Source organism: Papilio machaon, chromosome 26 (genome assembly GCF_912999745.1).
Source record: "Papilio machaon chromosome 26, ilPapMach1.1, whole genome shotgun sequence".
NCBI lineage: Eukaryota > Metazoa > Arthropoda > Insecta > Lepidoptera > Papilionidae > Papilio > Papilio machaon.
The window spans coordinates 3,612,725-3,640,593 of NC_060011.1; the positions used below are offsets into that span (position 1 = coordinate 3,612,725).

General features: G+C 34.9%; 1 protein-coding gene across 1 annotated transcript; it reads left to right on the forward strand.

The window, feature by feature from the left end:
- The first annotated feature begins 1,869 nt into the window (after positions 1–1,869).
- On the forward strand, positions 1,870–27,867 carry LOC106714786 (sister chromatid cohesion protein PDS5 homolog B). The gene is made up of 20 exons (XM_045684610.1): positions 1,870–2,090; positions 3,786–3,875; positions 14,592–14,786; positions 15,025–15,215; positions 15,465–15,672; positions 15,972–17,018; positions 17,493–17,670; positions 18,525–18,713; positions 19,233–19,326; positions 19,949–20,132; positions 20,458–20,679; positions 21,675–21,812; positions 22,225–22,284; positions 22,778–22,937; positions 23,459–23,577; positions 24,106–24,249; positions 24,968–25,132; positions 25,618–25,710; positions 26,159–26,301; positions 27,600–27,867. Exons 2-19 carry the CDS (start codon positions 3,795–3,797, stop codon positions 26,258–26,260), a joined length of 3,570 nt encoding a protein of 1,189 aa, XP_045540566.1. The 5' UTR covers positions 1,870–2,090; positions 3,786–3,794; the 3' UTR covers positions 26,261–26,301; positions 27,600–27,867.
- The last annotated feature ends 2 nt before the right edge of the window (positions 27,868–27,869 follow it).

Here is a 27,869-nt window from a genome sequence, read left to right on the forward strand (position 1 = left end):
CTGGTTAGTTATAAGCCCCTAAAATAAAAAATATAATAGATTTAATTTTTTAACGAAAAAATCATAAATATTTATGTACCTAGAAAAAAGTCTAAAATTCAAAAATCCAGAATTGCTTAATTTGTATAAAAGTGATTTATATTGTACGAAACATTCCTTAATTTTACTTATAGATCTCAATTTTTTTTTATTAGAGACCGCCAAGGATTTCTGAATCGGCGAGTTACGTCAAACTATTATGACAGCTCACTAGCGCTCCCCTGTCAATATCAAAAAATGTTATAAGATCCTCTTTAGACTGTAACTGTCATGTATTTTTTTCTTTTTATGTAATTTTCTAAGTCCAAGCAGGTTTTATATATATTCTGAGAGAACAAACCGAGATAGCAACGCCTGTTTCGCCGGTTCAGATATCCTTGTTTGACTATATTCAGCCATTTTATATTTTTGGAAACGCTTAAAAATGACATCTGGCAAAATATAGCAATAATATATTTAGGTCGGAGTTATTAGCTTGCTATAACGATAAATGTCGGATTTTTTAAGATTAGATTTGTCTTTTTCCAGTCTGTTATTACGGATCAATTGCAAAACATCGTTCCAATTCTGCATGGTTATGGTTAAATATTTTCATTTTAAGAAAGATATCCACGGTTTTCACTATTTAGTTACTAGTTAGCTAAAGGCAGCCGTCGGTGGAGTCACGTTACCATTAAATCTGGTTAAAATCTTCATTGTCCGCTGACAGTGGTTTTATAATAATTTTACTTAGAATAATGTTAGGCATTTATCAATTTGCCGACTTGACAACCTGACTGCTGCTTATTTTGTATCTATGGTATTGATTCTTTTATTTTATAAGATCTTTGCTACTTATGGTAAAAGCGCCGACAATTTCTGTTTTAAATAATAAACATTTAGTAATTAGGTTTTCTTGTTTTTATTGCAATATGCAATTTTTCCCCCATCAATCTATGACGCACTGTTTGTTCTGTTTTATTTCTTGTTTCTGAAGTAAGAAAGTAATCCAATGCTAGTAATAATAGTAAATTGACTTGATTCTGGGGTGATCGACACATTTAATCGCAGTCTTGTTGCTTATTGCGTTCAAACGCATTTGATGTTTTACGTATGGGAAATGTAGCTTAATCAATTGCTCCATAATTTGTTAGCTGTTAGAATAGTCGTACCTTGATCATGCTTATCAGATCGACGCGGGGTAAGAGCCCAAAGATAGACTAATCATTTGGTGAAGATGCCGGGAATACTGTCTAATGGTAAACAGGGCATTAATATTTATTTAATTTCATTCAATGAAGTAGGCCGAGGTTAAGTAAGGACCGACAGAGTTATAGCCGTAAGACCTGGCGGGCATGAGTCAAATTAAATTACGACAGTCCACTAGCGCCTCCCAGTCAATATCACTATAGTGTCATAGGATCCTTGTCGTACTGTGGCTGTTTTATCATATTTTTTTATTTTGAAGTTTTTTACACCTTTGTAGCTATGTAGGTATAAAAATTTTCTTATAAAATTAACCGCGGTAGGAGCGTTGTTTGACTATGCTTGGATGACGACGTTGACGAAGCACCTTCCGCTGATAACATTAAAAAAATAGAACGTTACAGAAAAAAATAGTTTTGCCCAAATTTACTTTAGGCTCACCAAGTGCCAATGTTGTTAATTTCTTATAATTAATGTAAAATGATTTACTAAAAACAGAGGAAAACTTGAATTAAAAATTAAATTAATATTTGTAATGTAACACTTTAAATGGATTTTAAAATAAATAATATTAACACTTTCTGAACGAAAACCATAGACCAAAGACTAACCTTGATTTTCAACGTCAAAATCGGCTAACTTCGCTGTAGTTTTTCCCGCAGTTTGGCGTCCACCGATTGATAAAAAATTTTAACATCGTTTTCTATGTATTTAGATCAAAAGGACATTAATTTATCCTTATGATTTAATTCTGTGTGAAATATTAATGAGTTGGACATGTCGTTGATGTGATTGTAAAGTTGTTGAACAACGGTTGTTGTAATTTTGTAAACATCGGGAACACAGGCCCACGTCTATGAGTTCTTGTACGTATTTTGGCTATTATCGGTAACATCTTCTTAATTGTGTCATTGGTGTATTGTTACTGTGTATTTTGATAACATTTTAGAGAATATAGACTCTGGAATATCGAAACTTAAGGTATGTTTGTGTGATGGTGAATTTATACGACAGTTACGGAGTTGTGGTTGAATGATGGTGGAAAGAATCACAATCACATATTTGATTATCAAAACAATGTGATGTGTGGGGCAGATTTATCTTTTGGCTTATGTTTTCCGTTAAAGTGATGTATAATATGGCTGTAGTCTCATAATATGTGATGTTTTTGTGTTAGCATAAGATACTGTAGCAGGTGACGACGTTGGTAACATCTTTACAGGATGTTGTGGCGTTGCGTTTTTTTTTTCATAAATTGTTGTGTATAGTTTGTATAGAAACGTGATTTTTTTGCATAATGCATCCTTTTTTGTGCTACAAATATGATATATATTTGGTAGCATTGTTGATATCTGACCCATTTTTATTGCCATGTTTTAGTACATTTTTAATATGGTGCCAGTATGAAAGTTTTCTTCTTGGAATGTCTTATTGTTAAATGATGGATGATTTGAAATAAAAACAAATACAATTGGAATGTATTTTCTAGATCCCAAAAATTAAATTATTTTGCTAGTTTGTTAAAGTTAGACAAAAATATTTATTAAGATATTTAGGTCAAATTCTGAATTGTCTATTGCTTGACAGAGTCTTTGCAATTTGACTATTTTTTAAGTTGCTTGTCTTCCATCTTAATTATTTTCTTTTTGATGAAAATATGCCTTTTGTGTTAAAAATGTAAGGTTATAAATATACATAAATATATATAAGGATTTAAACAAATTTGACTATTCAGGATTACTTGCTTATATACTTCAGATATGTTGATTTTATTTCCCTTTATTATACTTAACACTATTAATTACATTCATTTTTTTATTTTATTTAACAGCTAAAAAATCAACAACTTCAACAAAAATAAATTTCCTGAATTTTATGATTACTTTATAAATAAAAATATATATTCAACATAATAATGAAAACATGTCTAAGTAGATAGAAAAAAAATATTTCAAGCCAGCTTGTGTCAATAAGAAATATCAAATATCATAAAGAAAACAATAAGTTTTAAGTTCTTTTCTTCTTTGTTTAGGATTTCATATTTCTGTATTATTAAAAAAATTATTCACAACACAAGGTGGTAAACTAGTTAACTAGCTATAGCAAAATGACCGCTGCCCATAGACATTTTTGAAGTCTAGACTTTAGAAAAATGCATTACTTTACTTAAATAGATGGAAGAGAAATACCAACCAACCTGTTCAATGAAAAGACTTACATCTCGTATAGAGAATTTGGAAGTGAATTAATTCTTTGTTGGATCAGTAGATATAAATCCTTTTGTTAATTAGTAAATATAGGATATTTTAATTTTAAAAATAACTATGGTTAAGATGGAACCTAGGTTGTTATTTTCTTATTTCATAGTAGAAATATAAAGCTTTGGTGAATATAAAATAACTAATGCCTTTTTTGGTACTGCACAATCTGTCTACCTCTTTAGTTAGTACATAATGCCAATTGTTAACATATAAGAGAAAATCTACCTCAGGTCAATAGCTATATACCTTATTGTTATTAAGTAGAAAATATAGTTAAATTAATATCTTTTTAACATACAGATTGGCAGCATGGCGGAAATAGTGTACCCGCAAGGCTGCCGCCCCATCACCGATGACCTAGGACCCGATGAACTGGTTCGAAGGCTAAAGGTTAGTTTTATAGAAATAACAGTATAAATCTATTAAAGGAAATACTTTAACTTTCAACATTTGCTATAACTGCTAAACAAAGAGTTATTTGTTACCAAGAAACACCTCGGGGATTTCCATAGTTTAATGACTCCGCAGTACTCATAGTTTAGATTTAGTATGAGAAGACTATACTAAGCAACTGCTTCAGTAAGCATCAAAAGACTGTGGTGGTTATAGCTGTTAATTGTGGTTACACTTGTATTGACACATTGCTGTCTCTTTTTTATTCAAAAAGCAAGTAAGGGATGACTATATGTCACACAGTAAGAAAGTAAATTTTCAACTTACTGTTGCCTACAATTTAGTTTGCGTTGTTATCTTGCCAGATGAAAAGTATATAAGTACTAGCTGTCGCCGTGACTGTCCGCGCAGAATTAAAAAAACGTTATAAGTAGCCTCTGTCTTCCAAACTATATTATACATCTGAGCCAAATTTCATCAAGATCGAAGAGCTGTTCCGGAGATATCTTCCAACAAACATCCATCCATACATCTAAACATTTGCATTTATAATATTAGTAAGATAATAAATAAATCAATATCTGTACATAAGTTTAGAATAAATTGCAAATGTAATTTCGTAATACATGTTGCATACTTAAAAATGCTAATGCAAATTAAGACAATGAGCAAAATGTGTTGTAAGAAAAAGTTATTGGTCAATACATGTACTCCACATGTATGATAATTAAATTTGAAGTGTTTTTTATACTAGCCATTGACAATGACTTCTTCTGAGTGAATTTATAGCTTACTAACTGTCGCCAACGACTCCGTTCGCGCGAAGTTTAAACAAAAAACTAATAAATAGATTATATGTTATTCCAGACTGTTCTACATCTGTGCCAAATTACATCAAGATCCATTGAGCCGTTCCGGAGATACCTTCAAACAAACATCCATCCATCTAAACATTCGCATTTATAATATTAGTAAGATTTCCTATTTGATTCTGTTATCTATACATGTATCAAATTTCATTCAAATCAGTTGAGCTGTTCTGCATTTAAATTTTTCCATTTATAGCTTGAGACATAATTGATATTTTTATACACATTCGAACCTCTGTAAGCGAGAGTCTTTGTTCGGGCTAAACGGATTACTTCCATGAGCTAGGAACTCGGGTTAGAGAGAAACTTTTGTAAGTGAGAAAAATATACCTGTCCTTTGAACTCTCACTTATCCAGGTTCAACTGTACATCTGTAATCTAGTTTTTAGGTTCAAGAAAAAGTCTTTTAATCACAACTTATATGTCTAGGACAGTTATATTTAACTTTAATGTTTTAACATTATTGAAAACTTGTTATTTTCTCGGTTATTTTTTCCAATGAGAATGAAAGTTAACAGAATATGTTTTTGTACAATGTTTCTACAATGTAAACAACTAAACAATGAAATTGACAATCTTACTTGTTACTAATATTGTAAATGCGAATGTTTGGATGGATGCATGTTTATTAGAAGGTATCTTCGGAAGGGCTCAACGAATCTTGATGAAATTTGGCATAGATGTAGAGCATAGTCTGGAAGAACACATAGGCTATTAATAAAGTTTTTTTTTTTAATTCGAGTCGCGGGCGACAGATAGTGTTTTTATAATTATAGTCAGCGAAGAAGCCTTTTGAAGTATAACACATAATGTAAACACTCAGCTCAATTAGATTAAATGTTATTATATGTCTTTTTTATATCTTCTATATATCTTGGTTAAACTTACTTCTTACTTTTTAGCCGACTTCAAAAAGAAGGAGGTTATCAATTCGACTGTATTTTTTTTTATGTGTGTTACCGCGAAACTCCGCCCCTGGTGGTCCGATTTTGATAAAAATTATTTTAATCGAAAGGAAGTGCTTGCATATGGGTCCCATTTTTTTTATATTTTTATACTAATACTAGCTGTGCCCGCGACTTCGTCCGCCTGAAATACTGTCTTCGGGTAGCATTTATTCACGTTAAAAGTAGCCTATGTCCTTTCTCGGGGTTTAGACTATTTATGTGCCAAATGCCATTTAAATCGGTTCAGTAGCTTTGCCGTGAAAGCGAGACAGACAGACAGTTACTTTCGCATTTATAATATTAGTAAGGAGTAAGGATTATAAAAAATACAAAGTTTGAATGGATGGATGATTGTTAGAAGGTATCTTAAGAACTGCTGTATGGATTAGGGTGAAATTTGATATTGTAGAACTATCTGGAATAATGCATGAGTGGAATCTATCTTATCTGGAATTACTTTTTTTGTATTCCACATGAACTGTTTTAGATGACATCTAGTTCGTCATAAAGCAAGCAATAAAACCTGCCTATCCATGGATTTCTGAGCCCAAAGTTCTGTATTAAACATAATATCAACCCTATTAATATCTTTAGTAAATCAGAGATAACAATATGTTTTAAAGGGGGATTTTAGTTTCAGAAACCCACGGTCAATCTTTAAAATTACATTTCCAAAAGTCTTTCAGAAATTTTGTTGTTGTTTCTACTTTTTAGTAGATAATGAGATAACATATTATTTTTTTTATACAAGTATTTTGATAGTGGAAATACACAGTATGTTTGTATTATTTGTAAAAAAAAAAAATATAATACCTGTGATTTTTAGAGCAGATTTTTAATTTTTCTTTTAAAATATTCAATGAACTCTGTTGATATGTTAAATGAACTTTTTGTGAACTCTCAACTTTATTTTCCAATTACATCTCTTCCGTGGATTCGAAAGGGTCCATCTAGACCAGGGATCCTCAAAACTATTTTGGACATGTGACCCCTTTCCCAAAATGAATTGTTACCTCAGACCCCCATGGCAAAATTACCTACTTTTAAGATCAATTATTTTTTTTTTCATTCTGATTTAGGTCAATAGAAGAAGATAGAGTGAGAATTAGCAATGCTTTAAGTTCCCCTGAGAATCCCTGACCTATCATCATATCATCAATTAATAAGACTTCAATTTAATCATGTAAAATTGAATGTCATTACATTAGTTTTCATCTGATTAAATCGTTAAAGTATTGAACAGTTAATATATACAAACAAGAAACATTAAAAAAATCTTCCTCTATAGGTTGCCATTTCAGAGATACCTTCAAACAAACATTCATCCATCCATCCATCTAAACATTCGCATCTCTATATATATAAAAGAAAGTCCTGTTAGTTGCACTATTTATAACTCATGATCTGTCGAACTGATTTATTTGAAAATTGATGGGGAGGTAGCTTAGAACTAGCAGACGGACATAGCAACTTTTTTATCTTGTGTGCATTTTTTTTATAACGCGCGGACGAAGTCGCAGGTAAAAGCTAGTTTATAATATTAGTAAGATTATGTTTTAAATGGAGTTAGCGTAAAATGTCAGATTATAAACTGACGATGTTTATAATCTGCAGGGTAGCACGTACCACGTATCTGTACATGCGGTCAATTGATAAATTATTATGTTTGCGGTTGACTGCTCGTAAATGCATTGTCTATAGAAATTTATACATGCAGTCTTATCTATATGCTTTCATAGAAAATCAAGTTTTAATTAAAATATATTACACCAGAGAGAGCTTTCCATCGAAGAAGATTAAATCAGGAAATTAACAAAGTTACCTATAGCGTAATGGTTAGTAGAAACGTACTATAGAACATTAGGCCGTGGTATCGTATCCGTACTTTATAGTGTCCAATTTTCAAATAATTGTCACACATTACAGTATATGGATAAAGATATGTACACCATAAAATGTTGCCAGCGACTCCGCCAATGTATTCTTCCTGATTATGTTCTATATTCATGCCAAATTTCATCCAGATCCGTTCAGCCGTACTGGAGATACCTTCAAACAAACATACATTTAAACATTCGCATTTATAATATTAGTAAGATTCATCCAGTTGTTTCAAATCGGTTCAGTAGTTCCGGAGCCTATTCCAATGCAAACAATAAAATCTTTGCTCTTTATAATATAACTAGCTTTTACCCGCGACTCCGTCCGCGAGGAATAAAAAAAATGCACACAAAAAAGTTCCTATGTCCGTCTCCTAGTTCTAAGCTACTTCCCCATCAATTTTCAGCTAAATCAGTTCGACTGATCTTGAGTTATAAATAGTGTAACTAATACGACTTTCTTTTATATATATAGAAGTATAGATAACAAAGTAATATTTCACTTTGCCGTTATCTAGTTGGTATTGATTTCTGCAGTGTGCGTGTTGCGAAACGTTTGTGTCAAGGTAAAGCGCCCAGGTCCGCGGACAGTGGATCCTCATATTAATAATGCACGTGACCTATTGGGGTAGGCAGGAATATTGAATATTTAATCATATCAAAGTTCTATTTTTATATACTCCTTTGATGTGTTTATTTTGTTGAAATACGTCTAAGTAGATGAAAAACTTACTTGCTACACAATCAAACAAAATTATGTTATACTTATCTTAAGTTTTAAATCGTTCAAATGTGGGATTTGTATAACTGTGGGTTTTCAATGTTAAACCCATGTATAAAATTATTTCCTTCTTCCTCAACTTTATTGAATAAATTGCGATAACAATTTTTACTACACATGATTTTTGTGAACGGGAACATATAGTTAAACCAGTCTTAATTCGTTTTACTTTAACAGTGGTAGAGCCCGCAACAATAATATTTGTTGGGTAAATCATTTGTACGATATGTACATTTATACGACATTCTTACGGTGAAGGATGTGCAAACTGCTGCACATATCTGAGAAGAAAATTTATTGATATGTGTGAAGTCAACCCGCACTTGGCCAGCGTGGTTGATAATGGCCTAGTCACCTTTAAGTTAGGGTAGGCTCCGAGCTCATCAGTGGGGACGTATAGTGAGCTGATGATGATGATTAAATCATTTGCCCGGCTCGACCTGTGTACCACGACCACACAGAAGACAGATGTGAAGTGGTACAATTCCGCGTTTCGATTAATTTAGTCTACGATCCCTTCCATCCCTTTTCTTATAAGGAAATGTAGGGAAGGGGTAGTGAATCTGGCAGAGGAGTGGAGGCATAAGAAGGGGAAATATTCTCTTTCTTTGCGTCTCCTCCTCCTTCGATTAAAAGTGGGCAATGCATCTTCATATGCAGATGTCTATGAGTAGAGGGCGCTTCTATATCTGCGAATTTAGGTGACCGCTTGTTCGTTTGTCATCTCATGATATTTAAAAATCCAAACTTATATAGATCATTCCACCCACATCTATCTATTTTTAAAACATGTCAGTCACATGTTCAATAACGTATTTTTGGCACTAATTCTTGTGTAATTTGTCATTAATTTTACAGTACTTTAGCCAACATTCTGTAGTGAATTAAAGGCATTATTGTGTACGTATTGTTTATAGTATCGACAAACGTAAGCATTGTTTTGATAAACATTCCAGGAATTGACAATGTCAGTCATGTACACCGATCAGATGAATTGTAACATACAGTTAGATAATTTTTATGTGTTAGTTATTTATGTTATTTAGAGTCAAATAACTTGAGACTAATCTTACGATCTTACTTCTTACTAAGATTATAAATGCGAATGTATCGATGGATGGATGGATGGATGTTTTTTTGACAGTATCTCCGTAATAGCTGTAGCATAGTCTGGAAGAATACATAGGCTACTTGTTAAGTTTTTTTTAATACCGCGCGGACGGAGTCACGGGCGATAGCTAGTTAAGGACACAAGTAAAATGCAATTAATCTTATATATAAAATTCTCGTGTCACGGGGTTCGAACTTGAACTCCTCCGAAACGGCTTGACCGATTCTCATGAAATTTTGTGAGCATATTCAGTAAGTCTGAGAATCGGCCAACATCTATTTTTCATAACCCCCCCCCCATTTAGTTTTTTTTTTAACTGCGCGCGGACGGAATCGCTGGCGACAGCTAATTATTATAATATAATTGTCTACGAGATAAATATTGTAAGATAGAATCTAGCTTTAAAGGCTAAATCTAGGTAAAATTTTTAAAACAGTCTGATGAGTGAAATATTTTTTTTTAGTTAGGAACTAAAGACAATTAGGCCATTTTAAAACATGTTAAAATTGTGACTATTTTTGAATTCAGTAACAAAGATGTGTAATGTATCAAGAAATAGTTCTTTTTACATATCCTCTTAAAGTAGGAAACTCAGAACCCATTGCCATCTCTTTTTTCTTGAAACCACAAACCGCAAAGATCCGACGCCCTCCTAGACCGGCTGAACAGCCCCACCCGTACACGACCCCTAGTACCCTAGACGTCTCTATCGATTTCCAGCTCAGTACGAATAAATAGACTAAAAAGAATTCAATGAAAGGTCAAATAAATATGTTTTATACTTCAATATTAAAATTAATGAATAGATAAATAAAAAAAAAAGTTACACCGTTTTAAACTAAACAATTGGAAGATTGCTTTAAAATTTTGTAGAACATTTGTAGAAAAAATTGTTTCGTTAATAGTAATTAAATAAAAATACCATAAAATTTTATTAATTATCTGGTGACATTGATACTGACCGAAATTAAGGCGCGGGTCATTTAATTCATATAAATATTAGTGTTGATTTCATCAATAAAAAACTAAAAAAAATAGCCGACTTCAAAAAAAAAACAATCTCAAACAAAATGCACTCAAAAGTAACCTAAAAAAACCAATTTCAAACAAAATGCACTCAAAAGTAACATAAAAAAATTCAAACAAAACGCACTCAAAAGTAACCTAAAAAAACCAATTTCAAACAAAATGCACTCAAAAGTAACATAAAAAAAATTTCAAACAAAATGCACTAAAAAGAAACAAAATAATGTCATGAAAACTCTCTAAACTCTAGTAGTAGGGGCTCAGTTTTCCGCAACTCCACGACAAGCGCGTATTTTGCGTGTCTCTAAACTCTAAAGAAAGTTCTCTTCTTTCTTGTAACATGTCTATATTGTATAATTATTGTTATTTCGCAGTCGGTGTCGGCCGAAGTAAATAGGTGACATTTTATATTTGAGATGTATTAGACATACTTACGTTTATGTCCCTACTTAGGCCGAAACCGACTCCAAAATAACAATAATTATACAATATAGACATGTTACAAGAAAGAAGAGAACTTTCTTTAGAGTTTAGAGACACGCAAAATACGCGCTTGTCGTGGAGTTGCGGAAAACTGAGCCCCTACTACTAGAGTTTAGAGAGTTTTCATGACATTATTTTGTTTCTTTTTAGTGCATTTTGTTTGAAATTTTTTTTATGTTACTTTTGAGTGCATTTTGTTTGAAATTGGTTTTTTTAGGTTACTTTTGAGTGCATTTTGTTTGAGATTGTTTTTTTTTTGAAGTCGGCTATTTTTTTTTCTTAAAATTTTTGTTTTATTTCACAATTTTTAGTGAATTTGAAGTTCAATTACAAATTTCCTTAATACATATAAAGACATAAATAAGACAAATAAAGAAAAGGACTTTCCTATTTGATATGTGTGTACTTCAATTCAAAAACTAATTTAGAATGCAGCAGATAACCACTTATCCTTTAAACAATGAAATAATTATCAAAATCGGTATACAAATTGAAAATTACCGAACTAATACATCGTAGCGTGCCTTTAATTTTGTCCAGCCGCGCGCCGCACTAGCATTTTTCGAATGCGCGTAGTTTTTAATTATTTAATATCTCCCAAACTATTGATCAGAATTACATAGTTTAAAGGCTAATGTAATCTGCATTTAATACTCTAGCCATCAAACATATTTATTTGGATAAGGATTCATATCGAATATAATATAATAGCGCCGTAAGCTTACGACGCTGTTTTTCGTGTGCATTTTAATCGAAGTTTGTTCACAATAACATGGTTTTTGTGAGACATCCATAGATGATAGATATATGACACCGAAGACTTTTATTTAGCAAATTTAAGGATCTATAATTACTCCATACATCATTTTTATGTAAGTCATATAGTTTGACCTACGTAAGCCCAGAAAGCAAAATTGTGCTTTTCGTGTAGCATTTTTCGTTTCCGCGTAATTTTATTCTTACGATATCTCCTAAACTATTAGACAGAATGATATAGTTTCAATTGCAAATATAATCTACATTAAATTCTCTTGATAATGAACATGCTTATTTACATAAGGGTTAATACTGAACTCGAATAATAGCGTCGGAAATAGGGCATGAATTTAATTGATGTTTCTGAAGAAAAAAATGGTTATTGTGAGAAAACTATAAAAGATAGATATATGCTATCGCGGACTTTTATTTAGCACATTTAAAGAGCTACAATTCGCCATACATCATTTTTATGTAGGTCCTATAGTTTAGCCTACGTAAGCGCTGAAAGCAAAAATGTCCCTAATTTTCGCAACAAATTTTGAAGCTATATTCAAAATCTACTAGTCTTCTAGTTATTTAAAAAAAAAAACAAAAAAATGGGACCCACCTGCAAGCACTTCCTTTCGATTAAAATATTTTTCATCAAAATCGGACCACCAGGGGCGGAGTTTCGCGGTAACACACATAAAAAAAAAAAAAAATACAGTCGAATTGATAACCTCCTTCTTTTTGAAGTCGGCTAAAAATACAAAACATATTGTTTTATGTCGTACCGGATTTTTACAACCGAGTCACTGTATAAAAAAAAAACAAACGCAATATTTAAATTATATCAGAAAAAAAATTGATGATACTTTTTTTCTGAACTAATTTTATTTGAATTTCAATATGTTAATGTTAACGGGCCTTGAATTAGTACTAAAATCAACAAGTTTACGTTATTATTAACGTTTCATCAATAACTGCTAAACTGTTATAAATAGCGTGTTACCAAGCCACATGTTTATCGATAATTTACTCTCCGGTTCGTTGATCTGCAAACGGTATATCATGTTTTCTTATGTGTAAAACATAACAAATTGCTTATTTACACTATACCGTTAGCTATATAAGTTTATGTAATAACATCTCGGTATATCACAACTTTAACATGAAATATAAAATCGATGGGTCCTATGTATATATATATAGGCCAAAGTAACAAATTGATGATTTTTACTTTTTTTTTTTTTGTTAAAAGCTACCTCTTAGTTTAGTTAACAACATACACATTTACAGATGTAAATCTTAATTTTTTCTGAAGTAAAAGGGCTTAGAAACTTTGAGAGCCTCTCCTGTAAAGTTGTCAATTTGCATATAGGTCCTTTTTCGTATAAGCCATCGAAATAGTGCAATGGTCGTTTTTTTTTTTAGCAAGCTACGTTTGTTTAGTTTATTAGGCTTTTAAAGTGATTAGGAAAGGTAATAAATATTTGTAATAGCTTACAGATTTTTAACTAATCGGATACTTTTATTGTTTGTTATTAATGAAGGAACATTGAGAACAAAGATGGTGGTATTGTTCATTCAGTTGCCAAACTTGTATGCCCTTTTTTACCGATACATCGACATAGATACATAATAAGTAATTCATTGCATTTCAATTGTATACTTAAATAAACAAAGTATACCTAAAATCGCTAATCTATAAAAGAAAGCAATCGGAATCTTCTAGCAGTTGAAAACCGGTTAAAATGACATATTGCGACTAAATAGTATTGATGTTGTTGTAACCGGTTTGTACTTGAAAAATAATCAAATGAGTGACTCTTTAGTCCAATCTTTTACGTTACACTTTGATACGTGAGCAATGAAAAAGCCGGAATATTCACGTGACCTATTTTTGACGACCTCCACTTTATTGAAAATACGAATGTACTGTTAATCTGTTTAACTTGTCTCTACACATTTTATTCGTTATTAATATTACGAATTAAGGTTGTGCTAAATTTTTATATATATACTTTTTGGTATTAGCACGTGTTGTAAAGGCTGGCAACTTAAAATAACTCGTGGTAAAATAGATATAAAAACAGCACACTATGCAATCCCGGAGCTTGGACAGTCTTACTTGAAACCTAAACCGTTTGATACTGTAGAAAAAACTATCATTCGATCCGTATTCGTCACCTGAAATGTGAACAGATTATACATTTTCTAAATTATTGTGTTTTTCATTAAAATACTAGCTTTTACCCGCGACTTCGTCCGCGCGGAATAAAAAAATGCACACAAGATAAAAACGTTCCTATGTCCGTCTCCTAGTTCTAAGCTACCTCCCCATCAATTTTCAGCTAAATCAGTTCGACCAATCTAGAGTTATAAATAGTGTAACTAACACGACTTTCTTTTATTAATATAGATTTATAAAGAGCTACAATTCTTTCATACATCATTTTAATGTCGGTCCTATAGTTTAGCCTACGTAAGCGATGACAGCAAAAAAGTCCCTAATTTTCGCCACGCATTTTGAAGCTAAACTCAAAATCTACTAGTCTTCTAGTTATTTAAAAAAATAATCAAAAAATGGGACTCATGTGCAAGCACTACCTATCGATTAAAATATTTTTTAATCAAAATCGGAGCACCGAGAGCTTCGCGGTAACACACATAAAAATACAGTCGAATTGATAACCTCCTTCTTTTTGAATGATTGATTTTGAATTGATGAAAAAAAGATTAGAATGTACTATTATTGACCTAATTCAGCATTTTTATTAGAATTGCTCGGTCATTGAACACTTTCACTGTCACGGACTCAAGTCAAGTAAATCATAGTGAAATTGTATGTGTATTAACATAGTACAATTTATTACAGGCATTGGCTCACACTCTGCAAGGTTTAGGTCAAGATGAGGGCATGTACCAGCAGTACATACCGCTGGCAATACACCTGGCGGATGAGTTCTTCCTTACGCACCCCTCGCGTGACGTCCAGCTGCTGATAGCCTGCTGTATTGCAGATGTGCTTCGAGTGTATGCTCCAGAAGCACCGTATAAAGATCAAGAACAGGTGGGTACTATACATTATCAGCTTGTTCCACAGCTGACCACATATCTTCTCCAATGTCTTCTTTCTTACTGCCGACTTCGCGAATTATTCTGGCAGAAGCCCCGTTGTCATACTTGCCATTGGTACGTTGTTCCAAATTAAACCAAAAGGTTGGCAAGCAAGCCCTGATTTCAGTAAAATAGTGAAGTGACTGATGCTTATAAACTGCAAAAAAGTTGAAAATATTTTTTTTTCTCAGGTGAAAACAATATTCCTGTTCCTGATAAACCAGCTGCAAGGACTAAGGGATCCAAAGGACCCCGCGTTCAAGCGCTACTTCTATTTACTAGAAAACCTCGCATATGTCAAATCTTTCAACATGTGCTTTGAACTTGAAGATTGTCAGGAAATCTTCTGCGCACTCTTCTCTCTCATGTTCAAGATTGTCAAGTGAGTGGAAATGTACAAATCGAGAAATCCAACGAAAAGAGTCACATGTCTGATAGCTCGTTTCGTTGGATGTCTCTGTGTTTTCTTTGTAATTATTCGTATTTGAAAAAGGTTTTATGTGTTTGTTTAGCAGGTTTTGTGACAGTTAAACCTATAAAAAATGTTATAGTTTACAAATAAACTAAATTAAAATTTAATTATGCTATCAATTTTTGTCATATTATCTCTGATTTACAATTTCTCTTACAGTACGGAACATTCAACGAAAGTGAAATCCTTCATGTTGGATGTGCTCTGCCCTCTCATTACGGAGTCAGATGTGGTCTCCAATGAACTGCTCAATGTGATCTTGATGAACCTCGTCGAGCCCAATAAGAGAGAGCACAAGCACGCGTACTCTCTGGCCAAGGATCTCATCGTCAAGACCAGTGAGACCCTCGAACCTTTTATACAGACGGTGAGTTCCGCCTCTTTTATACGTTGGTTTTTAAGATTTGAATGATGTAATGTGTATCAGATATATTAGCTGAAGTCTAAGGTTTTAGTAGTGACTAAAACTATAGGCTTCCGTTGAATATCACAAAGCCTTAAAACAATATTAATTTCAAAGACTATCGATCATGCGAATATAGTTGAACCTGGATTAGCGAGAGTTGAAGGAACTGCTAAGTTCTCGCTAATAAAGGTTCCTGGCTTTTTTAGGTTCGACTTTCCAACAATTTTTATATAAGATTCTAATTGTAATTTTACTTTCAGTTCTTTAATCATGTCCTAATACTGGGGAAGGAAGACAAAAATTTACTTATGTTTTCAAAAGTATTTGAGCTAATATATGAACTGTACCAGTGTTGCCCTTCTCTACTGCTCTCAGTGTTGCCACAATTGGAGTGCAAACTCAAATCCGCTCAGTTCCAAGAGAGGCTCAGTGCGGTCGCATTACTCGCTCGTATGTTCTCTGAACCGGGATCAGAACTCGCGAAACAATATCCCGCATTATGGCGGGCATTTTTAGGCCGTTTTAACGATATAGCAGTTCCTGTAAGAATCAAATGCGTTCAATACTGTATGCATTTCTTAGTACATCATCCGGATTTAAGAAAAGATATAACTGATACCTTAAAAATGAGACAACATGACGCACATGAACAAGTTCGTTACGAAGTAGTTATGGCGATAATCGCGACAGCGCAAAAAGATTTCCAAGCGGTCGCTGAATCTGAGGATCTTTTACATTTCGTTAGAGAACGTACGTTGGATAAGAAATTCAAGATAAGAAAGGAAGCTATGTCCGGATTGGCTATGATTTATAAGAAATTCCTAACAGAGAGCAGTGTACCTCCCGCTACAGAGAAAGCAGTTCAATGGATAAAAGATAAAATACTTCACGGTTATTATATGACTGCTTTAGAAGATAGATTGTTGGTTGAAAGATTACTGAATACATCTCTAGTACCTTATACATTGCCACCTCCGGTACGGATGAAAAAATTATACTATCTTATGTCTAATGTGGATGATAATGCAACGAAAGCGTTCATTGAATTACAAAAGCATCAGTTAGCTGTTCGTAGAACTGTTGCTGAATGGGTAGATTTGCATAGGAAACCGCCAACTCCTACCATTCAGAAGGAAATGATAGCTAAAGTACTCCACATCAGTACTAAATTCCTACCGGAATCGGTGAAAGCTCAAGAATTTCTAAACAAATTCTCTCAACATATGAAGAAGGCTCCGGAATTACTTCAGGGTATGGAGACAATATTGAATCCTAATGTCAGCTGTGAAGTTTGTGTCAAGACTACGGTGAGTCGTTTATGTATTTTGCAAACTTAGACTCTTACTTATTATTCCAAAAAATACTATTAGACACTGTTTTAAACACATGTTTTAACCCTTTGACTGCCGCTAGTTCATATTATTGAGTTCGCCACTCGCTTATCCAGGTTTGACTGTATATGTTTTCAAGATTAATGTGTTGATTTAGACTTTGATATAAACAAGGTTGGGCCTTTTTAAGTCTTTATTTTTTTCTCTTGATTGTTTGAGTGGTAATGAATTCTCTTCAGAACAATAAAGGTATATGTGCTGTAAAGTATATGTTACTAAAATTATAAAACATTTGGATGTATGGATGGATGGATGTTTGTTGAAATGTATCTCCAGAGAATATAGTCTGGAAGAACACATAGGCTACTAATTAAGTTTTTTTTTGTACTTCTTTGCGAAAGGAGTCGCGGTCGCGGGCTACTGCTAGTAAATAAATAAATATGATTTCAGTCAAGTGTGCTAAAGAAGCTAGGTCAGCCGGTGATGACCAACTTGTACTACAACACGGTGAAGATGTTGTTGGAACGCGTCAGCTCGGTGATGATTGACCACGACTCTCTCCTCATACTGGTTGAGTACGTGGAGGGAGCAGTTAAAGGCACTGATACATCTATCGCAGAGGAATGTGGTAAGTTATTTATTTGAAATCTATATCATTCATTTAAAATGGAACCTTCAAAAGAAGGCAGATCGAAATTCGACTTTTTTTGTTGTCAGTCGCAATTTGACTGTCCGAGGATACGGACGTCTTTTACGCATTTATTCTTTTCATACTTGCTACACTGTCTTAGCGATAACGAAACTATAACAATATCAGTAATGCCTTATTTAAAAGAGTTGAATTGAATACTCAAAACGGCTTAATTCATGTTTAATTGTTTAGGAATTTATGCTTTATTTCCATGGCTTAAGGTGGATTTCACATTGAATATATTTCAAACGTTATGTTTCCCTGGTAGTTTTTACATTTAATAAAAATGGACCAAATTTGTTAAGTGCAAAACTAACAATTGATTTTCGACTCTATTGCGTCGTTATAAGTCACATTTTACATTGACTTTGTATACAAATATGTATCTACCTAATAAAAAATCAATGAAATATAGATAAAAAATAATTTTGGTATACGTCTATCATGTAGCTAAACCACTCTAAAATAAATCTTAAAATTTTAGTTGTCATTTAAATTTCATTATTGTATACAATTTTATCTATACAATTAATAAAATTGGAGTCCCTGTAAATGTATAAAAGAGTCATATTTCTTAAAAATTCTTAAATTTTCGTCTCTTTCTATCTGGCTTTCCGCAAGTCCGCGTTTGTTCCGGGTAATCTCCGAAACGGTTGAACCGATTTTGACCAGATTTAACAGGAAGGTAGCTTATACATGCGGGAGTAACATAAGCTATTTTTTTTTAATTCCACGTTGACAAAACCACGAGCAAAAACTAGTTTAATTAATAATTTATATGAAACATCCAGGTATAGAACTGAAGAAAGCAGCAGAGCGTGGTCTGAAGCTACTAGTGATGTTGTCATTCGTGTTCCCCGCACACTTCCTGCACGAGGACATCCTGGGCCGCCTCACCTCCATGCTGGAGATGGATGACGAGATTGTCGCCCCACACATACTGGCCGCACTCACCTTCCTAGGGAAATACAGACCTTTGAGTGAGTACTTATGTAACATTATTAAGATCATTAGGAACGGGTTGATGATGTGATCATCATCATGGTGATCCTTAATCATTTACATATACATATGACTACTCTTCCATTTTTAATTAATTTTATTTACATAATTTTATTCCTTTTTCCCTTCCAACAATATTCTTGTAAGAAAAGTATTTGAAGGCGAAGTAGATTTGACAGAAGACTTATGGGAAGGGGAAATATTCTCTTTATTTGTAACCCCTCCACCGTCGATTAAAGGGCAGCGTCGTTTCGCTATTTTGGCGAAATTAAGTGACCGCTCGTTTGCTACCTTAAAAAAAAAAATCTATCAGGTGTTGTTTGAATTTACTTACTACTTACATATTTCTCTTTAACATATTCCATACATTTTAGCTTCTCCTCTAACTTGTAGCCATCGTTTATGCTCATTATAGCCTGACCAGATAAATAGAGAATTTAAATAGATGTAGTGTTACAGTATAAAGTTTAAATATTTGTTGTAATGTTATGTTCCAGTTGAGGCGTGTCCCTCATTGTTCCCAAAACTGATAGATCTGTGCAAAGCTTACGCTGAAGTTGGAACACCCAAACAAGCCAAGAATGCTGTCAGGTATGTATTATTAAACATTGGCTACGGTGGATTTTTTGTAGTTTTTGAAGTTTACCTGACTGATGAGGGTAATGGTTTTTAGTATGTATGTTTGTTTTTTATGTATGTGGGTTTGTATATATGTAAATTGCATTGTAACAGCCTATAGCCTAAACGACTGAAGTGATTTTGACGAGTGAGGTGTCATTCCATAAGTCCTCTCCCCTGGAGTGTCATAGCCTGATGGAAGACACCCTTTGAGTCATAGGGTGTCTTGAATGGCTTGAATAAAATGAGTTCAAATCTCACTCACTATTTTCTTTTTTTCGATGGTTTCGACAATATTATTAAATAAGACATTTTTACATATAACATGACAGTTTATTTAGTTTAAAATTTTATTAATTAAAATCTTAGTTTTATAAGATGGTCAATAGATGGCGCTGTTTCATCTATTAGAACCTCTGTCAGTCGGGATTTTTGGTTTTTTACAAAATAAGTGTAGAATCCCATTGCAGTTTAAACGCGTATACCTATTTTGAAGAGAGAGAGACATAGAGTGAGGTGATTTAGATTAATTCAACTTAGTATCAGTGGTCTGTCTTTTTTTTTGGTTTTCAGTTAACAAATAGTGTTATTGCAGATGTCTGTACGTGAATGTGCCGGAGCAGCGCGGTCAGATCTTCACAGAGATGCTGGAGACGCTGCGAGGCACACTCAGCCCGCACTCGGAGCACTACCGCACCGCCATCGTGACTCTGGGACACCTCGCACACAATCTGCCTGACGCCTTCCCGGTACACATCAAGAATATCGTCTCCAGGAAGGTGAGGACCAAAGACAGCATTCGGCTGATTAAATAAAGTGATATAGTGGATAGAAAGATGGTGTATATATGTAAACGGTCGGTGTCTATATATATATATATATGGAAAACTACTTGTCGCACGCGACTCAATTTGCGCGGAATTAAGAAAAAAATGTAATAAGTAGCCTATGTGTTCTTCCAGACTATGTTCTACATCTATGCCAAATTATATCAAGAACAATTGAGCCGTTTTGGAGATACCTTCACACAAACATCCATCCATCCATCTAAACATTGGCATTTATAATATTAGTAAGATATATATTGTTTGTTTGTATGTATAGATAGTGAAGGAGCTGCTGGTGCGCGAGGGTGGCGGTGGTGCGAGCGCTCCTCAGGGTGAGTGGTGCGAGGAGGAGGAGCTGCCGGAGGAGACGCGCTGCAAGCTGGAGGGGCTCAAGTGCATGGCGCGCTGGCTGCTGGGCCTCAAGCGGGATGAGCTCTCCGCACAGAAGACCTTCCGGATGCTCAACGCCTTCATCGTACACAAGGGTGATCTGCTGCAGGTACACATGTCTACCACCATCACCATTTGACACCAGCAACATCAGCAATACCACCACCACACAGAAGACATGTCACAAGTGAAAGACATTCCGCTTACAGTCTGATGAGTTGTTTTTTCCCTACCCAACCTTTTCTTATAAGGAAAGGCTAGGAAGGGGAAGTGGATTTGACGAAGGATGGGACACATGCGTCCCCTCCTTCGTTGATTAAAATCAAGGTAACCACTTGCTCATTTGCTACCTTATCTAATATATAAAATTCTCGTGTCACAGTTTTCGTCACCGTACTCCTCCGAAACGTCTTGACCGATTCTCATGAAATTTTGTGAGCATATTCAGTAGGTCTGAGAATCGGCCAACATCTATTTTTCATAACCCCCCCCCCCATTTTTTAACTGCGCGCGGACGGAGTCGCGGGCGACAGCTAGCAATGTAAAAAAAAGTCAAGCGCTATAAAAATTACAGTCTTCCATTTGGCGTAGTCTTGGCACACCTATTTCATTCCCACATTCATCTAAGCGTATTTATGATATAGGTACTACACTTCTATGTTGAAGCAGACATTCATCAAGATGCCATATGAAGGTGATGGAACTCAAAGTTCAACATCACGCAGTTTTTATTATTCATTTTTGATGTGAAACATCTGTAGGATCACTTGTAAACCGAATTGTTGGCGTGGCGACGCTTGCCGTGGCGACGGGTAGCCACGCTATACTAAGGTATACATATATATATATTTTATGTGAGTAGAGTGTACGGTGTGGCGACGGGTCGCCACGCTATACTGAGGTATACATTATTATCATTATCATTATTATTATTTATTTAATTATAATATTTAATATTTTATGCATATTACTTGTACACACAGGATGTTTCACATCTGACAGGCGTCCCATGACGGCTCACAAGTTTTTTTTATTTAATTTACAGTTAAATTGTTTGATACTCTTTATTATTTTGTAATAATTGTTTGTTATATATATTTCCAGCAAAATCAATTATCAAAAGCGGAGATGGCTCACTTGCGGCTGGCGGCTGGCGCGGCCATGTTGAAGATCTGCGAGCAGAAAGGTGTCGGTGATCAGTACACCGCGGAGCAGTTCTACAATCTCTCACATCTTATGATTGTATGTATTTTTATACAAATTAAACCCATATTATTAAATTTTAGGTGAACAATTTTAAAACAAGCTTTTACCCGCGACTCCGTCCGCGCGTAATAAAAAATAGAAAACGGGGTAAAATTGATCCTATGTCCTATTCCTGGTTCTAAGCTACCTGCCTACCAATTTTCAGTCAAATCGATTCAGCCGTTCTTGAGTTATAAATAGTGTAACTAACACGACTTTCTTTTATATATATATAGATAATTATGGACAGTATGTTTGTGAGGACTCAGGAAATCATTTAAAATTCTTGAGTGTTTCTTTTTTTTTTGGTATGTCTAACATTTGCGATAATTTAGTATTTTTGAAATGATGGAGAAAAGGTTTAATATAATATCTGAATTCATAATACTTTTATTTAATTGTACAACAGGATGAAGTGCCACAAGTTCGAGAATTATTCGCGGCGAAGCTTCACAAAGGACTTTCAAAGGTAATGTCGTAATTTGTTTCATAAAGTTATATAGTAATTCTCTTTGTTCTTTTCATTGTAACTTGAACTTTGATTATCTCTCCGATGTTAAAAATGTCATCAAAGATTTTTAAATATAAAATCAGAAATACAAAAATTTTATCAGTTTGCCTAAATCTAATGATCTAGACCAGTGTTTCCCAAAGTGGGCGATAACGCCCCCTAGGGGGCGTTTGAAACCTAGGAGGGGGCGATAAGGGGCCCAAAAAATGGGGGGTATTGAAATTAATTAAAGCAATGAAATTGTGGTTTTTAAGTTTTAGGGCTGAATAAAAATTAGGGGGCTCTGAAATATAATTGATTTTCAAAGGGGGCGGTGAAAGAAATAAGTTTGACAATCACTGATTTAGACTTATAATTTAAGCAAGAACAAATTGATTTACTTACGTTATTGTGACAATTTTTATTTATTCTTAAAAGAACTGGTAATAACAGTGAAATTGTAACATTCCAGGGTATTCCCAACAAATGTCTGCCGCTGGACTTCATGGGTATGTACGCGCTGGCGGGGCGCGAGCCGGAGCGCCGCGTGCGCAGCCTCGTGCGTCAGTACATGCTGGCAGACGTCGTGCGACGCCGCGACTATGTGCGCAATATCACTGTTGGCACTAAATGTATGTTGTACACATACACACACACATACACAAACTTTCCTTTCTTACAGACTTATAACTTGTGTATTTTGCAAAAAAAAAATCCGCAGTTAGTACTTCGTAGGATTTCTCGTGGATCGAGACGAGTGTGTTCTCATCAGATTGTCCATGCATAATGTATGCAGCGTTTAGTATTAAATTGCCTTCATAGTTTGGTTGGAAATATATCTTGAACAGTGATAAAAAACTTACTGATACTATCAAGCGTTGGCGTATTCGTTATAAAAATTAGTTTCCCTGAGCGCGGCATTAAAAAAAAAACTACTTAAAACTTAAAATGTAGATTTCTAATGACAAAATAATCTTTGAAATCGGTCTAATAGTTTTAAGTTTATCTGTTACATACAAAAACAAATCTTTCCTCATTATATTATTACTATAATAAAATATACATTGGTAAACAAAACCAACTGTCAACATCTAGTAAGATAATAATGTATGTATACATGTATAAGTGAATGGGTTTTGTTATATGTATGCAGTGGAGCGAGCTGTGAGCCAACTGCCACACATTCTGCCGGACTACATGCTTGTGTTCGCGGTGCCGGTGTTGGCACATGACCCCAACTTCACCGCATACGACAATATCGCACAGCTCAAGGTAACACTAACTTATTAATATAACTCGTTATATTGTAAAATATCTGAAATATTGTGAAATGTTCTGAAGAGTCAATAATGTTAGTCATTGTTTGACTTATTCTGTCAACAATTACTTTCTTAAAAGTATGGTTGATATAAGAATGGTACAATCGGGGAATTTGGCGGTGTTCCACTTTAAGATTTAGTTGTTTGAATGTTTTGTACAAATTGAGAGAGCGACGTGAAACAATAACTATTAGGACGCAGCAGACATGTGTCTGTAGAATAAAAGGTTGTTCAGTGGTAAACGACCAATTATTTTTTTATTATTATCTAAATGTTTGCACAAATCACTACTACCTTATTGGTTATTTGTGAGAGGAGGAACACCGCGTATTTCCGCGACTGTACATTGCTATATTGTTTCGTCATGGCTCGCAAAACGACATAAAAAGTTTATAAAAAAATGCCATTTTTTACAAATGATAGTCACTAACGTTCACATATTTATTTCAAATAATTATATGTTTTAATCTGTGTATTTCAGGTGATAAAGCAGTGCCTGTGGTTCATCCTGGAGCCGCTGATAACTCGCAATGACTTCTACTGCTATGGTTTCTACAAGAACCTTGTAGAACGTATGAAGAACCACAAGGACGCCATACACGAGAACGATGACTCCTTCAACTTTGTTAGTACATTAATATTTTATTTAATTAATTTTTACAGCTTACCTTTAAATTTTAAATATTGTCACTAATTTTAGCTGACAGTCATATTTATTTGTAATCGGAATTTTTTTTTTTTGTTATTTACCTAATGTTATAAAGAAATTAACAGTGGTAAATCCCGCAACAATATTTGTTGGGTGCACTAATGGACCGGCTCGCTCAGTGAAATACCACGATCTCACAGAAGACAGGCTTCAAGTGGAAGTAATTCCAAGTACAGTCTGATGAGTGTGGTACCGAAGGCCTAATTTTAGTCCTATTTCCCTTCCCACCCTTTTCTTATTAGGAAAGGATGTGAAGGGGATGTGGATTTGGCGGAGAAGGGGACGTGTAGAACGGGGAAATATCCTCTCTCTATGCGTCACCTTCTCCGTTGATTAAAGGTAGGCAATGCATCTGCATTTGCGGATGTCTGTAGGCGACGGTCGCCTCGCTATTTCGGCGAATTCAGGTGGCCGTTTGCTCGTTTGTCACCTTTTGATATAAAAAAAGAAATGTTACAAAATATATGATTTGATATTAAATGTTCATTTGTATTGGGATTTACGTATTTTTTATTTTTACGTATAAGAGTAGTAAGATGTCGTTCAATTTATAAAGATAATAGTGTTTTAGTGTATAATGCGAGGTATTTTTTTTTTTTTGGTTTGTTGTAATTTTTCATTGTGACTATTACAGAAACTGTGGGCGGTGTGCGACCTGGCGATGTCGGTGATCTGGTCTCGCTCCACAAACTATGAGATGCGTGAATTTCCTACCGACGCTCGTATACCCACTATGTACTTCAGCCCGCAGCCGGACTTCTTTGTTAATACGCGTGTATTCCTGCCTCCAGAACTACAGGTAAATATATCATCAGCTCACTGTACGTCCCCACTGAGGGGCTCGGAGCCTACCCTAAGTTAGGGGTGACTAGGACATAGTCAACCACAGCCAAGTGCGGGTTGACTTCACACATTACATTGAATTTCTTCTCAGATATGTGCAGCATCACGATGTTTTCCTACATCGTAAGAACGTCAGATAAATGTACATATGTAAATCGAAAATCGAAAAATACATTGGTACATGATGGGATTTGAACCCAGGACCTGCAGATTGCAAGTCAAGTGCTTGACCCCTGAGCCACTGACGCTCTGGGGTAAATACAGTGTCCGTGAATTATGTATACAACAATGAGGGCCCATATATTTACAATTTTTTTTATATAAGTCCATTTTCTCTGCATCTGTAACTTGATATGTGTAGAAAAAAAAATTATATATTCTGGTAAGTTTCAGCATAGCCATTTTCACAATATTTACCTATAATATTGTGTATTGTTCTAGTTCCAGGCTAAGAAGGTGGTGCAGCAGGTGGACCGCGCTCCCAAGAAGCGCAACCGAGGTGTACCTGACCGAGAGAACACCAACGATGTCGAGGTAACATTCACACCTCTGTCTACTACACTACTACACTTACTCTCAGCTGACAGATTTAGTTATATAAGTATAATGACAATATTTTTTTTATTTCAAAACAATTATTAGCTTTTACCCGCGACTCTGTCCGCGCGGAATAAAAAATAGAAAACGGGGTAAAAATTATCCTATGTCCATTTCCTGGTTCTAAGCTACCTGTCCACCAATTTTCAGTCAAATTGATTCAGCCGTTCTTGAGTTATAAATAGTGTAACTAACACGACTTTCTTTTATATATATAGATATATTTTAGGTTGAGGCATCCTTTTTAGTACATACTTGTGTCAGGATGCTCTGTTCTTTAATAACATAGACTAGCATATAGACATGTGACAACTATATACATAGACATTATGTATGTTTGTTGTGTTTGTGTAAATAAATGTAATAATTATTTTTCTTCTTGCAGCCATCAGAGGCATCGGACACTCAGATAATGCTGCCGGGGCTGGAGCACCCTCCGGAGACCGATCTTGACGAGCCGCAGCCAAAGCGCGCTCTCAGCGACTGAGCGCCCTCCATCATATAAACAGTGTGATACGCAACGTGACATACGAGGGGAGGTCCAAAAGTTCGCGGAATGAAAGGGTTGTCAATGAAATATAACAATAAATTTATTTTTCCTTTTTAATATAATCACCCTTAAGTCTAATACATTTATTCGATCTATGAATTAATTTTTCTAAACCATCGAAAAAATATTTTTTGTCTTTGGCCTCAAAATGGGCCGAAATTGCCTCCTTCACTTCATTATCGTCGGAAAATTTCCTTCCCCTTAGCTCTTTTTTTAAATTTGGAAATAAATAAAAATCGCTAGGAGCCAGGTCTGGACTGTAGGGTGGGTGAACAAGTGGTTCGAACCCATGTGTGTGCAGAGCAGCCATGGCAACTCGGCTCTTGTGAACCGGCGCGTTGTCTTGCAAAAGCAACACACCCTTGGCCAATTTTCCTCGACGTTTTTCTTTAATTGACTCCTTTAACTTTTCTAATATGAGTGCGTAGTATTCTCCGGTTATAGTGGTACCTTTTTCTTTATAATCAATGAGTAATATTCCCTTACAATCCCAAAAAACAGTGGCCATCAACTTTCCCGCCGATTCTGACACCTTGAATTTTTTGGGAGGTGGTGTACCCTTTTTGTGCCATTGCATGGACTCCTGTTTGGACTCAGGTTCAAAGTGATGAACCCATGTTTCATCTCCAGTAACAATCCGCTCCAAAATCTGCACGGGCTCGTCTCCACACAACTCCAAAAAGTGCTTAGACGCGTCGACGCGCTGCTGTTTTTGAAGCGGCGTGAGCATTCTCGGCACCCATCTTGCACTGACTTTTGTCATGCCCAGGTGGTCGTGCAGGATACGCAAAATAGTTGTATCTGATACTCCAACAAATGCAGATAATTGTTTCTTCTTCAAACGTGTGTCTTCGAGTACAAGTTTTTCGACTTTTTCGACGATGTCTGATGTGGTGGCGTCAGCTGGCCGCCCAGAGCGAGAGTCGTCTTCAATTGAATCTCGACCATGTTTAAAAAGACCATGCCACTTATAAACCATTGTTTTACCAGGGCACTGATCTCCATAAACGGCTTCCATTTCATTTAAAATGGTTTGAACGTTTTTTCCTTGCTTGGTAAGGAATTTTATCACTGCGCGATGTTCAATTTTCTCCATAGTTGCAGTTTGCTTCCGGATTGACTTGTTCAGCAGGCGAGTACTCGTAAACGAATGGCACTATAGGGTTGAAATGTTATATATATACTAATTATGAGTGCCCAATTAGTATGACACTAAGCGAGCTACCCTATCCCCACTCCATCCCCTCCATTCCGCGAACTTTTGGACCTCCCCTCGTAGTGTAACGTGGTGTGATGTGATGCAGTAGGACTCGGTGTGATATCGTGTGACTCGGTGTGACGTCGTATGACGCAGTGTGACTCGATGTGATGCAGTGTAACGGCATATAACGCAGTGTGATACGGTTTAACGTCGTGTGTACACAGTGATCTCTCGGTGCACGTCTCCAGGTAGAGTATGTGTTAGTTGTTACAATATTACAGTGGTAATTAGTCATTTTGTTTTACATTTTACACTTTTCAATATAGCATAGTGCAGATGACGTTT